Consider the following 17,212-nt stretch of genomic DNA (forward strand, 5'->3'; position numbering starts at 1 on the left):
CAACACTCTGTCTTGCAACCTCAGCTATTGTTTGAATACTTGTCATGGGAACCAAAGGCTGATAGCTTGAAATTAACCCACACTGTTATTAATTCACCCTAGATTTTCAATTACACATTGTATGTGCCTAACTTTCTTTTCTTGCTTAGGAAAATACCAGTCAGGAGTAGATAAACCAGATCCAAAGACATGGAAGGCAAACTTCCGTTGTGCTATGAACTCTCTGCCTGACATAGAAGAAGTGAAGGACAAAAGTATAAAGAAAGGAAACAATGCCTTCAGGGTGTATCGGATGCTGCCGTTGTCTGAAAGACCTTCCAAAAAAGGTAGAGGCAAGAACTTGTCAATGTGAAAATGGTGTTTGGGGTGTTGTTATTATTTTGAGTCCTGCAAAATGTGCCAGTTCTACTTTTCTTTATGTGAAGCTGGGTGTTTCTATCCAGATGTTCCCCAGAACACAGGAACATCTATTTATGTGAAAAATGGGCTACGTTCACTGAAGATTACAAGCTACTTGGAGAGAGGATCACCAAGCTGGGATATCACCAAGCTGGTGATCGGCGTAAATTGTTAGGTCTGTTAAAGCTGATGGAGTTTTGTTCAGATCCTCATCTCAGGTGCCTTGCTAGTTTAAATTCTGACGATGCAAGTAACTCCTGCCAAATGGCCAAAATTTGGTATAGGACAGTGATGCAGCATAAATAGCTAAAGACTTGCGGAGTGGTGAGCATCCTTGACTTGAACCAGGAAAAAATGTTTCCCAAAGGAGGTGTTAATGAGAGTGCTGAGTTTAATACTGTGGAGGGGCGCATGTATACATTTATTTGTGGCACCACCTCTAAAATCACAATCCCCCTGAGGTATGCTCATGACTGAAGCCAGCATAAATCCATATCTGCTTATTCCCTACCTCTCGCAAGAGAACCAGATCTCCTTCAGTCAAAGATGATGATGGGAGATATTAGAGATCAGCTCATTTAATTCAGTAGGGCTCATTCAGAATACAGTGGCAGACTCTTTATTATCATTTTTCAAGCAAGGGTAGAAATAAACTGGCGCTCTGAGCTGAATGGGAGCAGTATACTCTCTGCTCAGAAGATCAAACCGCAAAACCACTTCATTAGTTACTAGCTACATTAGACCATCAAAAATTAGTCCCCACAGCATGATAGTGGTGAAATGGGAAGTTTTTTAAATCCCCAGATTTAGGGATTAAGTCTCTCACATGGCAGGAGAGGACATAGCCACCAGGTCAGTGTCTTGTGTATTTGGTTTCTTATGAAGCAGAAACATTGGCTTTTTTATGGCTTCATTGCTGGTTTATGGAGTAGAACAATGGCTTCCTTAATCCTCTGGTATTCTCTGGTATCTAGGATTTTTGGATGAAAAAATAACCTGCAATCTGAATGCACAGTGTTCATCTAAAATCTAATTTAGTTCACCTGTAGCTCAGTGTGCTATTTTTTTCAGTTGAGAAGTGAAAGGCACATGTTCAGTTTAAGGTCCATGTGATTGGAAATTATGAACTCTGGCGTTTTTGGGACAGAACCATACTGTGAAAGGAAGATCAACCTGCAAAAAACTCGGACTAGAGCTTTGAAACTGTTTCTGATCTCTTGCGTATGGTATATTTTGTACCTTCATATGTATTTTCCTGAAATGTAACCTGTTCCATTGTGGTAGATTCTTCCTGTAGATGTAAGAACTAGAAAAGTTCATAATGAAAGCTGGGATTCCGGAGATGGTGGCTGTAGCAGGAGAGGATTCTGCAGCAAGTCCAGTTACTATAAATCTCTGACATATTTTGGGCCCTGTTTATATTCCTACATGCCCTTTCTATGTGGCACGTGGCTAAATTTATGTGTGAGAGCAAAAGAATTTGGCTGCAAACAATGGTAATGCTCAGTGCTGTCTTGCAGTAGAGATGGAAGAAATTCCTTGGACACAGCTGTACAAACAGTGGGGTAGAGCTGAGCTTGCATCGGCAAGTCTGAGCTTCCACATTATGGTCTCATCAGGTCAGAGCAGTGCAGCAACACTGGGGAATGCCAAGGCACATGAGATTTTGTGAGGATCGTATGCTGTGCGGTTTTCTGGATTCTCAAATCCAGCATGACTACATAAACTGCTTTTGCATGAATTATAATACATATTCCATCCCCCCTGCCTCAAGCTGTGACTATTTACAAAAATATTTATTGTAATCTCACGTGTCAAATCAACGAACTGTCTCTCTTTTCCTGTAGCTACAACAAGAGTGGAACAAATGTGATGAGACACATATTTTGATTTCTTTACTTTTCTCCCCCTTCCTTCTTTTTTTAAATAGGCCTTGTTGCTTAGTTTGTCACTCTTCCATATTTTTCACCTTGATTTTTTTTTTTTGACTACAATTGTTCAGTCCCATTGCCATTCTTTTTTTGTTGCCCTTTAAAAACAAAACACAAAGTGAAAGTGTTCAAGGTGATTTTTTGACTGCCCATGCTTTAAGGGGGGTTTAAAATTGAGCAAAATGTGTTCCCCTTTCCTAGGAGGTGTTGCCATTTTGAGGCACAGTTTGGGTCTATGTCTTACTGAATATAGAAAGTGTGGAGGATAACTCATGGCACACAGGACTTTAAGAAATCTTCCTTCTGTTGTTACAGGAAAAAAAACAAAGTCTGAGAAGGATGACAAGTTCAAACAAATTAAGGTAAGAAGTGACTGTTTAATAGCATGAGAGCTTGTGAAAACAATCTGTTGCAATTTTTTTTAATAGCCTCAATAATATATTGTGGTGAGTATTCGCAAGTCTCTCACGCTTGTGGTTTGGTTAAGTAGTTACAGTTACATTGGATGTTTGGGGTTGTTTTTTTAAATATGAAGGCTGTTAGAGCCATGACTGACGTCATCCGTTGACACAGCCCTTGTGTTGCAATGCCTGGAGGTTGGAAAACTGGCAGCCTCGGCAATACATCTGCCATTTGTCTGTGTAAGTAGAAATATAGTAATTAGAGAAGGAATGCTTCTGAACAATAGAGCTACCTTTTGGAACAATTAATTTCTGTGTGTAAGGCATTGGAAATGCGTTTTCGTTTAGGCAAGGGGGGGAAGTTTTGTCAGAGCTACATTCTGCTTGTGTTTCATAATTCAGAAGACTTCAGTTGTAAAGCTCATCGGTCGCTCCCTGAAATTTCTGCCTATTCAGAGCATGGACCCGAACTGCTCTTCCCTACCAAGCATGAGGGTCCTTGGCCTCCACACCTCTGCTGAGTGCCTCTTTGAGGTGGTCAGTACTGCATGCCTGCAGGGTTTGGTCCCCTGCTGCTCACTTGTGATGAGCTGTGCCACCCACTCTGGGCACAGGTCCTGCACCCGCTGGCCAGGAGATGCTCTGGGCCAAGCGAACCCAGAGACATGGGAAAACTCCTCCATTGAGATCAGGTTTGGAAGGCACATGCTCTCCCAGCAGTTGTAACTTGGGGAGTTACATGTCAATACTGTCAAGCCTGAAAAGCTGTAGAGGCACTTGAACACTCTCATCCACTCCATTAAGATTAATCTCCCAAAAAGTAATTTCTGAGGGAGTCCCAGTGATGCCTGTGAGTAGGTGCTAGTGGAGCGATGCTCCCAGCTTTTGGGAGCGCTTTCCTCCAGCTCGGTTGCCCTGAGCTGCACAAACGTTAGGCAGTACGGGAGCAGTGAGCTGAGCTGGCCCTGCCTCCAGCACCTAACACCTCCCTGTCATAACTACTACAAGCACACACTCGCCAGCCACCAACTGTGTTATGGCCACTTGGTTCTTGCAGGCTTTGAGCTGAGTCCAGATAGTATTCCTGTCTGTTGCCCCTGACGAATGTGTACGCAAGATGGCTTTCTGATATACCTGGATTTTTAAAAAGATGCTCCTTCCATGCTCAGCTAATGCTAGACTGACTATTGAATATTGAAGGCAATGGTAGCAAAGAAAGATGGTTGATGAATTAATGCAAACGTGCATCTTAGAATGCTGAAAGCTGCTTAATATTGCTGTGCTTGGTGACGTGGATCCCTGAGATCCCAGTTGTGTGTATTGCATTGAACGCCTTGCAGTTGCCCTGGAAACCTCTCTGTAGTGGAAGTGAGTGGGAGGCTGCTCCATGACTTCCCTGTTGAATCCAGTGGGGTAACATCAGCAGAGGGAGAGCTGAGTAGCCAAGTACAGATCTGCAAAGGGACTTCAGCGGAACAGTGTCTCATATTGAGCTCCCCCTGTTGCCACTGCCATACCCTTTGGGTACCCAAGGTGGCTGCTGGTTGGGGTGAAGAGTCCTGTCAGACCTTGCTGAGCTTCAGCAGGGTGCTCAGGGCACTCCTTGCTTGTCCCTGTGGTTGTGAGAGACCTGACCCTTACTACATCCCTGCTCTGCATTATGCAAAGGAGGCTGTGAACAGGTTTCTCACCGTGCAGGTACTGGGCTTTTGGGCAAACAGGGTGTCTCCATTAAAAAATGAATTCTCAACAATGAGAAGAAGCCTTAAGTGCCTGAGTAGCCCAGATAGAAACAGACTCTTTCCTCTGAAACAAATGACTGGATTTCCTGCCTGAGGCTTAATTTCTACCTTATTCTAGATGTATCCTTTCAGCTACGCATGCAGCTCCCCTTTGAGACATTTCTGAAATCTGCCACCTTTCCCTGTGCATTTAGCTTATGCTAGAAGTCCGGATGCTGCAAATTTAGGTGACATAACACAAACTGTTCCAGTGTCCCAGTCCCTTTATAGATCTAGCACCATCAGCCAAGTTCCAAGATACATATTTGTTTCTGCAGCTCCAAAGGTGCTACTGAATAAACTTCTCAGTAAAGCTGAGCAAGATGCTGCATGCGCAGCGTTCCCATGGGGGCTGCTGTGTTTGCTGGGGCATTGCACTACACCAGAGGCTCAGGGCTCCAGTGTGCAGCCCTAACCTGTCTCTGCAGTCACAATCCTCGATGGATCAGTAGCAGCTAATTTCATCTTTCCTGGGTCTCCAGGTCTTTGACCTATGGGTTGACCCAACCAATGCAGCTCATCAAAGGCCTGGTTGCCCTTAACACTGACTTTGCGCCCTTCTGATGTGCAGAGGGACCTTGGTACTAGATTCATGCTTGCCTTGCTTAATGGCTGGGAAGGTGAAGATTTGTGTTGAAGCAACAGCTCTTTTTGAGTGGATCACAATCACAGCATGTGGTGTCTAGGAAAGACCTGTCACGCAGTCCCCAGTTTTGTGTCCCATGGCAACAGTTAATATGGTTAGTACTGTGAAGGGCTGGGAGCACAAGTCTTGAAGCTTATCTTTGCCTTGTCCTTGCCAAAATGTGTTAAAGCAGTAAAAGTGGACATGCCGTGGCATCAGATGCAACTGGCAGCTCTGCACCTCTCTGTGGGTGTCTCTGGGTCAGCAGAGAGGCAGAACTTCCCTTGCAGGGAAGCCCAGAGTAAGAACAGAAGACTTTAGACTTTGTAGCCAAGAATCGCCTAAGGGAGCCAATACCAGGGAGAAGGTTGGACCTGTAGTTAATCCTTGAAATGTGTTTATAGCATTTTAAAGAAATCCTGAGTTTATGGAATTAAACTTTTTGGTGTCTGTTCTGCAGGGAGTTTTTTAGATTCCCTCTCAAGTGTACCAGACCTAGAGAGATGTATCTTGTGGAAAGCTCAGTCTGTGTAGAACAGGTGGTGTTTATGATGTGATCTAAAAGACTGTATTTAGTGTAAACACTTCGGTTTGCTTTCAGGCTTGCTGCAGTGAAAAATTAAGTGTAGAATTTAGTAATTGCTATACAGAAGCTAAGGCTTCCTTTCAGAAAGCGCTAGGAGATACAGCATGTTTGGAAGGGAATGAGGGTGAATATTAAATAGAGTACCATTTTAAAGCAGTGTTTTTATCTTGTTTGTTCCAAATGTTGATCTGTTGTAGTAAATAGCACACTAATTACTTGTTCTCTGAAGGCTCACTCTAAATCTGAAAATTAAAAATAACTTTTGTTTCAAAGCAGAAGATTTAGAAATCGAGTAAACTCTGGCTTTTTCTCAGAGAACCAACATGTTCACTCTGAGACTGTCTAGCAGGGAGTATATGGCAGGCATAAGCAATATGATTTATTACCATCTCAGAACAAAGAGATGAACTGAGTCCAGGGTCCTAAAATAGATCAAACCTGACCCAAATGTACTGTTTTCATTCTAGCAAGAGCCAGTTGAATCATCTTTTGGGATTAATGGGCTAAATGATGTCACTTCTGACTATTTCCTGTCCTCCAGTATAAAAAATGAAGTTGACAGTACAGTGAATTTTGTAGGTAAGTACTCCTATGCTTTTTTTATATGCTAAGCACATGGGTGACTTCAGACTGCTTTTGACGCTGCCAAACTCAGCTTTCCAGCAGCACTTTGCGCTTTGGAGAACAACATGATTACAGTTGGGTCAACACATCTTTCTGTAGCCCAGACCATGTGAGGTCCTGGTTGCAGGTCAGCCCTACCACCTTGCAGAGACAGCGAGCAGTACCGTGGTGGTTCCCCTGAGGGCAAAACACAGCCGTGCTCACGTGGCTTTTCCTGAGAGGAACTTACTCCACAAGGTAGCCCTCAGCTATGAGAAGGCTGTAGCCAGCGTCACATGGGAGTTGAACTGCAGTTGGATGATGGTGGTTTCTCATGGCTCAAAGGAGGGGTTTGTATAGGCTGCCATTTTATTTGGGAGTTTAAACGTGCAGATGAAATGGAGGAACTTGGTTCAGTAGCAGAGTTAGATCCTACCATCATTGAGCTAACAACAAGGATCAGCAAAGACTGCATTTAGAAACTGGTACGTTAGAAATTAACTGTCATCTCAGCGTGTGAATAATCAGTTGTTGGTAGAATAATTGGGCTGATTTTTGACAGCTCTTTTTTGACTGAGGTTGTTGCTTCAGTGAAAGCTCCTGGAAATGTGACCTATATACCATTTTCTCTAGAATTCTACTTTTATATATGCCAAAAAAGTGTTTGAAAAATGTGTTAAGTCTTCTGGTTGGAGAGATGGCAGAAATTATGTGCAATGACTATTTTTTTATACCCATGTCTTAGGTTGCAGGGCTTTGCATAGTCATTCCACTCAAGTACTTCTGTGGCTGAGGAGTTTGTGAGTAGTTTTCCTCTCTTTATGGCAGATCATTTAATCAACTGTTGCTTTGTAAGAGCGTTAGAACATGATTGTTGCTCCTACGATCACAGAGGGTTTTGTAACTTGAAGGAATAGCACTGTAGTGCTATTAATATTACTGCTTCCTATTTACTGACTGACCCATGAACAAATCTGCAACATGCCAAGGCCAATATGCAGTCACAGGGAAGCAACTTTGCACACTTTTGCTTTATTTTACAGCCTTAAAGTCAAACAGACATCAATTAAAAGCAGCCTTTGGAATGTGTGTGGTGTTCCCCAAAATGCACTAACGTCAGAGAGGCATTTTGCTGCGGACATCTCAGTTTTATACAGTACGGTGTATCCTGAACTCCTGTTTGGTTTTATGGCGAGATGAATGCATGTTATACCTTAGAAGATCTCGGTAATTTACATGCCACCCATCGTGGCAACCTCAGCATCTAAGAATGGTCAAAGGTCTGTCATGGAAACCAAGCAAGAGGTTCAGAGGAATAGAACTGAATTTGCACCTTAAGGGCTTTTGTTTTTCTGTGAACTCACAGAATCCATTTTCAGGGTAGGACAGCAAGGCTTGAGTGGGTAAATGTCATCCACTGTTGTTTAATTAATGGCTTGTGAAGTGTGCTGCTTATTCAGACTGGAGAGAGAAGTCCTTATTTAGGACTGCAAGCAGGATTTTAATGTAAACAGGGGGAAAAGGGTAAAATGAATCTGTTCTGCAGAAAGCAGGAAAGTCAGCTGGAAAGGAGGAAAGACAAACAGCACCTGCGGTGTTTCTGACATACATAACAGTTCACAGGAAAGTGATGGCGTATTGCCCAAGTGAGCAGTAATTTTTGCTGTGCAAGTTATCTTTCAGGATGGGTAAGAATTCGTCAGGTATTGAGGGGAAAGATAAAACAGTGCACATGGCCTGCTCGTACCCTGACGGTGTTGCACAATATTGTTTTCTCCCAGATAAAATTAATTCTGTGTGTGTGCTCTTGCCCCCCATACCCACTCAAGAAAAAAATGGGTTGTTGCAGGAACAGGAAACGTGGAAATACAGTGGAAACTAAATATGTGGAACAAAACTATAACAATTGTAGTGATTTGACTTCTAAAAAACACAGTATCCAGTATTTATGTAGTTTTCTTTATGCTGGAGTTGTCTCATAAAATACACATTCAGGTTTGGGGGATTTTCCAGTGAATACCTGGCATTTCACAAAGCAAAATGAAGCAGGAATGGATTGTGTGTATATACATGTGCATTCATATATATTTATCTTTATTCATCCGGGAACAGATGCTATCTTTTTTGCCTTTTTAAAAATTAAAAGTTAGAGTACTTAGGTCACTTAACAGAAGAATTTCAAGATCTACTGTTTCATTGTCTATATTTTTTTCCCATCGTGGTTCTAGAAAAAAATATGCTGTCTGAATTTCTAAAAACACAGCACCATGTTTGTACAGAATTTGTTTGTATGAAGATTGTTCCTTTTGAAGCTTTATGTTCCAATGGAAGAATAGCTATAGTCCTTCCTTTTCTCTCAGACAGCTGTGGATTCAGGTTAGCCATCCTCTGAGACAGCTCCATCCCCATGTGCACTTCTGATCCAGCTAGTGGCTTTCAGCTCCATGCTGGATTAATGTAGTTGTCATGTGTCTGTACTGCTGGGATCAATAGGGGAGTTATACAACACGGAGGGAATTGTCTGAAGCAGCTACAAAGAAGTGAGATAAGCTCACTAACTTCTTGGTGCCTTGGTTTATTCTCCTTTTTCAAGAGAGTGTTGTGTAGCACAATTAATGTCTGCATACCATTTCAGGACACTTGCAAAGCATCCATGGTGTCTTCACTTTGTAGAAATAAATTATGTTCCCGTGGTGTTACAGATCAATAGGAAGACCCTCTGTTAATAACTAATCAGACTGTAACTTTCGGTCACAGACCATGGGGATTACAGACTGCAGGTACAGCTGTGCTTTTCTGCACACCATCGCTGACATTCCAAGGATCAGTGAGAATAAGCATCTAATTGGAGGAGAGTTTTTTCACAGATTCATGTCGTGTATAAATCAGAGTCCCAACATGTTTTACATGACCTTGTGGCCAGCTTTTTTCAGGCCAGTTCTGGTCTTCTAATGCCAAATTTACATGAGAGCATCCAGAGGCCATGGGATGTTGGCAGCTTGCTGAGTGAAGATGCTTTCCCAAATGAGGAGAGATTGCTGTGGTCTGTATGTCCTGGTGAGACTGTTTCTGAGTGGAGGAGCAGTGTGGTTGTGGTCTTCCCTGGGAAGGCCTCTGGACAGCTGGTATGTCGAGGGAGGCTCAAGGACATTATGTGTGAGAGCCAGGAGTTAGGCATTTTCAGTCATCATAAGCGGGGAAAAAATGTCTTTGAAGGTGATGGAAACAAAATAAATCACACAGGTTTCCTTTAGAAATCCCATGGAAAGTAGGTGGTAGACATGGAAGAAAGTGATGAGATAGTATTAAAAACTCATTCAAATACCAAGCAGACTCCAAGGACAGTCTCTTAAAGATCCAGCTGGGTCAGTCGAGGTGTTATGAGTTAATCCATTTTTTGTTTCTGACTCCCAAGTTGTAGGACAGCCGCACCTTGATGGCAGCAGTGAGGAACAGGTGATAGTTGCCAATCCTCCTGATGTGTGCCAGGTAGTAGAGGTGACAACAGAAAGCGACGAACAGCCCCTCAGCATGAGCCAGCTGTACCCCCTACAGATCTCCCCTGTCTCGTCCTATGCAGGTAAGTGTTCTGGCATTGCTTTACACTCTTTTTCTGGAAATGTTTGGAAGATGCTGGGGGGAAGTGGGCTCTTCCAGAGTAGCTGGCAATAGTCCAGGAATGGCTGTTCAACTGTCTTCTGCATTTTTAATGAAGCTCAAACACTCACAGTCCTCTACTCATTTCACCTTGGGAAACAACTCTGCAGATCTGAGGTTGAACATGTAAGCTGCAGATTTTAGGCGGTGGCTAGTAGAAAAAAAACCTTTTAGGTTGTAATGCAAAAAAGTCTTTGTTTTATTAGAGGAGTGTTTTCAGTGATACAAATAATGTGCTGCAAATACAGTGTGTTCCCCTTGCCCCCGACTTGCTAAAGATTAAAGGTCTTCTCTCCTGTATGTTTCCTCAGTGCCGAGCACAGTGGGCACAGAGTGCAGAGGGCTGCACTGGTGATATATAATGCAGACATGGAGTTGAAGGCCCTGGGGGAGTGGATCTGTCTTGTTACAAGTAGTCTGCAGACTAGAACAGCCATGTAGGGACTGATAACAAGTGGTTCTGCAAGCAGCAGAGCTGTGGATGTCTGGCTTCCAACGTCTGCCTCCCATCTGGGTTCTCTGATATCTATAAAGGGGTGCGATAAGAAGCTTTTTCCTGAGTCAGGGTGTTAATGGTTTCTCTTTTTTCTCTGGCCCCTCATTATTCGTAAAACTGGTAGAAAGTTAAGAGTCTTTGGCACTCACTTATCTCTTATCCAAGTCTGACAGTGTGTTCAGAGGGCATTAGGGGCGAACACATGTAAATGGACACATGGGCATGCTGTATAGAGTCCCTGTGATCATATAAGCCTTATTTCCGTAGGAAACAGGGCAAAGCCACATTTGAAAGCAGAAAAAGTTTCAAATCCAACCTGTCCTTCCTTTTTTAGCATGTTGCTAACATGCAAACCTCAGGAGGCTGGGTAGAAACACAAAAGTAATCTTTTTAGGCAAACTTAAGTATTAATTGTTGCCCATGCAATCTGTTATTTTACATATGCCCTGACCTTTGCCTCATTAAGTTGAAATTACTTCCAGACGCATTTTTGCAAAATATGTATTTAGTAATTCTTATCTTTGGATCCTGAGGAATAGTATTATGTTCTTTTGAGTAGATAAACGTTTATACTTCCCAATGTATTTAGTTTGTAACAGCCAAAGCATTTAGAAAGGTTTTGCAAAGTGTAAGGCAGGGCGATGAGAGTGCTTTAACTTACCAGCAGCTGGGGGATGGGGCCTTTGAAACATTTGTCCTCTTTCCAAATGCTTCTTGCAAAACTTTTCCTGTCTATGTGAACATGACAATGCTGCTTTCTTTTAACCTCAGCTACAGGGTCTGAGTTCTTGGAATGCAAACAAAAGTCAGTGTCTTAGTCTGGAAGTCATGGTGGTTGCTTGGGCTGGGGCAATAGGGAGGGGTGGTCTTGTGATGGGAGCACCATCACATGAGCAAGTCTTGAGCTACCTCCCCTAAAGTCAGTGCAACAAGGCTGCATAAGGAAAATGAGGCATGACTGAAGTACTTCTGCTATCCCCTTATGTTGTCTGAGTATCCTGGTGGCCTTCAGCTGTCCTAACCTATACCAGGACCTGCTAGCCTATAACTTGGATAACACAGAGGTGATTTCAGGCCACTGAAGTACTTTTGAGTGGATCTCAAGGCAGCTCTTGGTGATCCTGGTTACTCTAGGTAGAGACAAATAAGAAGTGGAATACTGCAGGGGTCTGTCCTAGGACGTGCCCTATTTATGAGCAGAAGAGGTGTTAGAGTAAACACTTGGGAATTTTGCAGATGACACCAAATAGGGGACACCAGTCAATATGCTTGAGGGCAGGGCCACCATCCAGAGACACCAGGAGATACTGCAGGAATGGGCCAGCAGAGACCTTACAAAATTCAGCAAGGGGAGATGCCAGGTCCTGTGCCTGGAAGAGCCTTATGCAGTGACAGAGGCTGGGACTGATGGGATAAGGAGCAGCTCTGTGGAAAGGCAGATGGGCAGTGAGCTGAACGTGAGACAGCAGAGCACCCTGGCCACAGAGAAGGCCACCAGCTTTCAAGAGCATGGCCAGTAGATCTGGAGAAGTGATTATCGCCCTCTGCTCAGCACTGGTTACACTACTGGAGTATTGGGCCCAAGTCTTGAGCCCCCCAGTCCCAGACTGATCCAAACAAACTGGAGCAAATGCAGGGAAGAGCCACCAGGATGATCAAGAGCTGGAGCACTCTGTGCTGAGATACTGAGGAACAGGGGCTTGTTCAGCCCAGATAAGAAATGGTTTTTAGGACCTTGTAACAGGCTGCCCTTTCCTTCAGGGATGCTATTGAGAAGGCAGAGCCAGGCTCTTCACAGCGGTGCGTGGCGGGGGGGGAGCAGAGGCAGTGAGAAAGAGCAGGCATGAATGGAAACAAGAGAACTTGGTCTAGCTGGATATAAGAAAAAAATGGCACCTTTTTCACCACAAAGACAGACAGGAGATGGAGCAAGATGCCCAGAAAGGCTGGGCTGCCTCCATCCTCTGAGGTTTTCAAGACATGACTGGACTAGATAAGGCCCTGAGCAACCTGATCCAGTCCTGTAGCCGGCCCTGCTTTGAACAAGAGGTTGGGCTGCAGATCTCCTGAGGTCCCTTCCAGCCTGAATTGTTCTATGAACCCCTCTTTTTTTAAAGCATGTGTTTGCCTTTGAGGCAGGAGTGAAGACAGAGCTCTGTGTTTTGTTAAACCCTGAAACTTGTAGGACACTCTTGTGACTATTTCTGGCTTAGTCTTGTTCCACACAAACCCACATGGGAGAACCACAGGAGCCCTGGCCCTGTGCTCAGGGCTGTGCTGGGTAGAGCTGCCTGCTCTGTCAGGTGCTACCGCTGAATGGCAGGAAGGAGTATGACCATAACAGCTGTGCAGGAACAGTTACTTTAGCTTTTCTGAAACAACAACAACAAAAAGCCTGAGGTATCAGCTGTCCTACATAAATCTGTTTTATTTCAAAAACACCTCTAGTTCCTTTCTGAGGTTACTCAGGCAAATGATATGACTGGCCTTGGTGAGTTTTCTCATATTTCCACTGATGTCTATGACATCCATTTTTTTTTTTAGTACCGAGGCTGTTGTCAACCTCTTCTTGCGTTTGACACTGATTCAAATAACCTTCTTGATTGAAATAACCTCTCTAACTTTCCATGCCTGAGTAGCTGGCTCCCCTGGCTTTGCTAACTATAGTGCTATCTCTTACTCAGCATTTTGTTATGTATAAACACCAAGGATGGATTCCTTTTCAGCTGCATCACTCTTTTTTTGTTGCCACATGTTTCTTCATGTCAAGGAATATCTGTTTCTCTTCTCTGTGTGGATTCCTCATATTGATTCTGTGTCCAGAGCTATTTTTCCTTTGCACAGATTAATTTCTGCCTCTCTTTCCCTCAGTATGGCTTAATTATTCAGTTTAATCACATTGGTACATCCTTCTTTATGTGAGCCAGGGAGTGAGAAGCCCTAGAGAGTGTTAACTTCATAGGACTTCACAATTAACTTTAATGTTTGGGACTGCTCCTCTTCTTACTGCACACTACGGTGGAGACTCTGGCCATAGGGGAGGTGCTGGCTTTGGAAGTAGTGATCTGGAGTAGCTGAGCTGCCTGCATCCTTGCTTTGGAAGGACTTGGGTGCAGTTTAGCGCCTGGGGTCTGAAAGAGCAATTCAGACTGTATTTTTACAGCCCTCTGCCTAAACTTAGCCTCAAGAGAAGGGCAAGGTGCTGCCTGTCCCTCTGGAGACATGCAGGGGCATGATGCATGAGGCACAGTCCATATATCCTCAGCACTCATGTCCAGTGCAGAGCATGAAGCTGCTTTCTGGGAAGGCAGGATCATGGTTTATGGGTGCAGGGCCTGTGCAAAGGAGTCTGCATGGGTTAAAATGCATGGCACAGAGCAGAGGGTGGAAGTTGGGACTTGAGAGCTCCCTTGCCTGCTACAGGTAACTCATCACATTGTTCCTTCAGCCCTGTAACTTTTGGGCTCCTATTGGCTCAGGCCCTGGTCTGGGGGTTGGAGAAAGACCTCTTCCTAATGCCATTGGTAGCCTGATGGATGCCTAGTGTTACCCTCACAGGAAACAGGAAGGCACAGCCTGGTCCTGAAAAGAGGAGTTTGTGCTGCATCTCAGATGTATCTGAAGTGCACGGCACTCTGAACCAGCCTGTGGGCCAGGACCCTCAGATGCTGAGAGACCTGCATTCAGACACGTGGGCTTCAAAACACAGTCAAAATTGCTGGATTTTGGGCCTTTCTGCAAGCAAGGGTTGCAGCTGAAGAAGGATGGCCATCTGCTGGAGCTGCGCCCCAATGTTTGCACTCTGGTTGAAGTGATGAGGGTGAGGAAGGCTGTGCATGGCGAGGAGAAAGCAGCATTTCTGTGTGCTTGAGTGGTGGATGAAGGGTTGAGAAATAGGTGGCGAGGGGGGGCTGGGCACTGGTGGCAAAAGCAAAATGAGAGCAAAGTATAACAGCAGTAATAAAGCACCAGAAGTGACAACAAGCCCTTGAGGCAGCAGGCTGAGATAACAGTTCATGAAACAAAAACACACTTATCTTCTCTGGGGTGGAGTTGTTGCTGGTTTTGCAGGGAGATAAAAATAAGGATTTGGACAGAACTTTGCTGTTTGCCAGGCCTGGAGCTACCAAGAGAGGGGGAGGCAAAGGAGGCATCTCCCACTTGCTGGAGGCTCATCCCTCTGCCCAGAAAACACAAATATTACTTCTTCCCTCTCCGTTGCTGTCTTCTCCAGGGTATAGCCATGTTAACTGTGGTGACGATGTCAATTTATCCCAGTTGTTCATTGCAGCTGTGCTGTCTAGCCTTTGGATTGCTATTACTGCGGCAGGGGTTCCATGCTGCTCCATTGTTTTGTAGTTGTTTGACTTGACTCTCTTTGCTTCCACTTGTTGGAAATGTATCCAACCTCTTGAGCTGGATTTTGCTACTGTAGATAGAATAGCATGAGTTTCATTTTTGTTTCTCTTTTGTTTGACAGAAAGTGAAACAACCGACAGCGTTCCAAGCGATGAAGAAAATGCCGAGGTAAGTGTTTTCTGGATTATTAGCACTTTGGAGCAGGGTCTCAAGAGCAATGTCCTGGGGTATTCTTCCCCCTTTCTGTGTTTGCAACTCTGTCTGCCAGTGGAGTATTCATTTTAATAATAGCTGGGGGAGAAAAACAAACCAGGAAGGTTCAAGCTAGAGAGACGTTTGGATGATTGTTTGGCAGAATGGATATCTCTACCAGTTCTTTGTTCCTCATCTGTCCAAACTATAAGGAGATTCATTTGCATGAGAAAATACTCTGGAGAGCCATCAGCAGCCAGCTCATTTGTTTCGGAGCAAACCCAGGGATTTACATGAATATAAGTGTGTTTCTGTGTTTGTGTGCACTATATATTGACATTGCTGGATAGTGAGTATTTTATCTTGGTTGAAAGCATGCTTGTTTTGTCTTCCTTAAATGACGCCTGAATTCATACAATTGGAGGAAATGCTGTTTGAGAGGTGTTGGATCTCTGTACCTGCTTGTTGGCAGGGGGATGCTCTCTCTTAGTAGTGGAGAGACTTCCATTTGAAGCTCGGGATGTTTGGTCCTCTGTGTCCATTTTTGTCTCCAGCATACCGGGAATAAGGCCTTTATTTTCCATCAGAAGAGTGGGTAGAGCCTCTTGTGTGCAGGAGAGCCACCAAGATTTAGATATGTGACTTCAGAAAGGGCGAAGTGGCTGAGAGCAAAGACATTCAAAGCCAGCAGCTAGAGGCTCAGGATTTTAGAGAGTGAGGAACTCCTGTGCAGTTCATGGGTGTTTCTGTCTTCGTCTTGTTGCTTGGAGCACTTTGCAAAGTTACTTTCGCTCATATAGTCTTTCCTCCTATTTTAGGGACGACTTCATTGGCAAAAGAAAAACATCGAAGGCAAACAGTATCTCAGCAATCTGGGAATGAGGAACACTTCTCATATGCTTCCCAGCATGGCAACTTTTGTAGCCAACAAGCCTGACCTCCAAGTTACCATCAAAGAGGAAAGCTGCCCGCTGCCTTACAACAGCTCCTGGCCCCCTTTTGCAGACATCCCCCTGCCACAAGTAGTGTCCACAGCCTCCACGAGCAGCAGCCGGCCAGACCGTGAGACACGGGCCAGCGTCATCAAGAAAACGTCAGACATCACCCAGTCGAGAGTCAAGAGCTGCTAAGCCTTTGATGGTGTGGGTTTTTTTTGGTTTTTTTTTTAGCTTTGTTTTGTTTGGTTTTGTATTTTACATTTCTCTAGGAGAGGTTCATCCCTTGACGCACATGAGACAAATCTAAGGTGAAGCTTTTGCAATATAAAACATTGCTGTGTCCGACTCCAGTGCCGGAGTGTTTTTAACTCAGGACTCCAGCTGTCAGTATGTACACCTGAACCCAGGCGGATTTCCAAGGTTGCCACCTAGGAAAACAAGAACTTTGCCCCCCTTGCAGGTTCCAGTGTTTCATAAGAGGACCAACCGACCACAAGGGAAGTGGTGCTGCTGCGCTTCTTGCTGTCAAGGCTGTGATGGAACTGAAAGCCTCAGAATGGAAGAGAAAATGTGAACTAGCTGGAATATTTTTAAATAAAGAAAAATCTATTGTGAATATTGTACATAGTGCAGTACTAGCAACGTTGCAGTCTGCTTCTGCACCTTATTAAGAAAGCACTTACGAAAGGCCTTTTATTACCTTGCTCTACTTAATGGCACATTGAAGGTCCCTCCCCACCTGTATTCTTTTCCAAAGCTATTCTTGCTGAAGTGTCTTTAAAGAATAGAGGAAAGGAAAGGAAGTTAAAACTTCCCGTGTGGATTTCATATGTTTTAAGACTGCTTTTCTCATGTTTGTTTCTAATCTGCTATGCTTGAATGCCGCGTGGTACAATAGGAAAAAAAAAGAAACCTATTACAGAGATATTATGCAAATTCCCAGATTTAAAAAAGAAGAAGAAAAATACTCTAATTCTAACCAGAGCAAGCTTTTTTATTTTTTATACAGGGGAATATTTTATTCAAAGTAAAATTCTAAAGTGAATATAATTTTTTTTAATCTTTTCTACAGCAAATTTATAATTTTAAGATTCAGTCCTTGGTTATCAGCAGTTATTACATCCTTGTGGCACATTTTTTTTTAATTTTGTAAAGGTGAAATAGCTTTTATGAGCTCATGTAGCAATCAGATTATCCTGTGGATTGATAATAAATATGGTATATAGTTAAATTTTTAATAATCC

General features: G+C 43.7%; 1 protein-coding gene across 7 annotated transcripts in view; it reads left to right on the forward strand.

Annotated features, from left to right (window-relative positions):
• IRF2 (interferon regulatory factor 2) overlaps nt 1-17,212 on the forward strand; it is a 51,200-nt gene that overhangs the window by 24,995 nt on the left and 8,993 nt on the right. For 6 of the 7 annotated variants that reach the window (XM_071807640.1, XM_065837423.2, XM_065837424.2 and 3 more), the window contains 6 exons: nt 150-326; nt 2,646-2,692; nt 6,191-6,302; nt 9,742-9,906; nt 14,960-15,006; nt 15,849-17,209. In XM_071807640.1, the coding sequence (XP_071663741.1) occupies nt 150-326; nt 2,646-2,692; nt 6,191-6,302; nt 9,742-9,906; nt 14,960-15,006; nt 15,849-16,160 (860 nt within the window). In that variant the 3' untranslated portion in view covers nt 16,161-17,209. Of the gene's footprint in view, nt 1-149; nt 327-2,645; nt 2,693-6,190; nt 6,303-9,741; nt 9,907-14,959; nt 15,007-15,848; nt 17,210-17,212 lie in introns of those variants that run through there. The other variant, XM_071807639.1, reaches the window with a different exon arrangement.

Source organism: Patagioenas fasciata, chromosome 4 (genome assembly GCF_037038585.1).
Source record: "Patagioenas fasciata isolate bPatFas1 chromosome 4, bPatFas1.hap1, whole genome shotgun sequence".
Lineage (NCBI taxonomy): Eukaryota > Metazoa > Chordata > Aves > Columbiformes > Columbidae > Patagioenas > Patagioenas fasciata.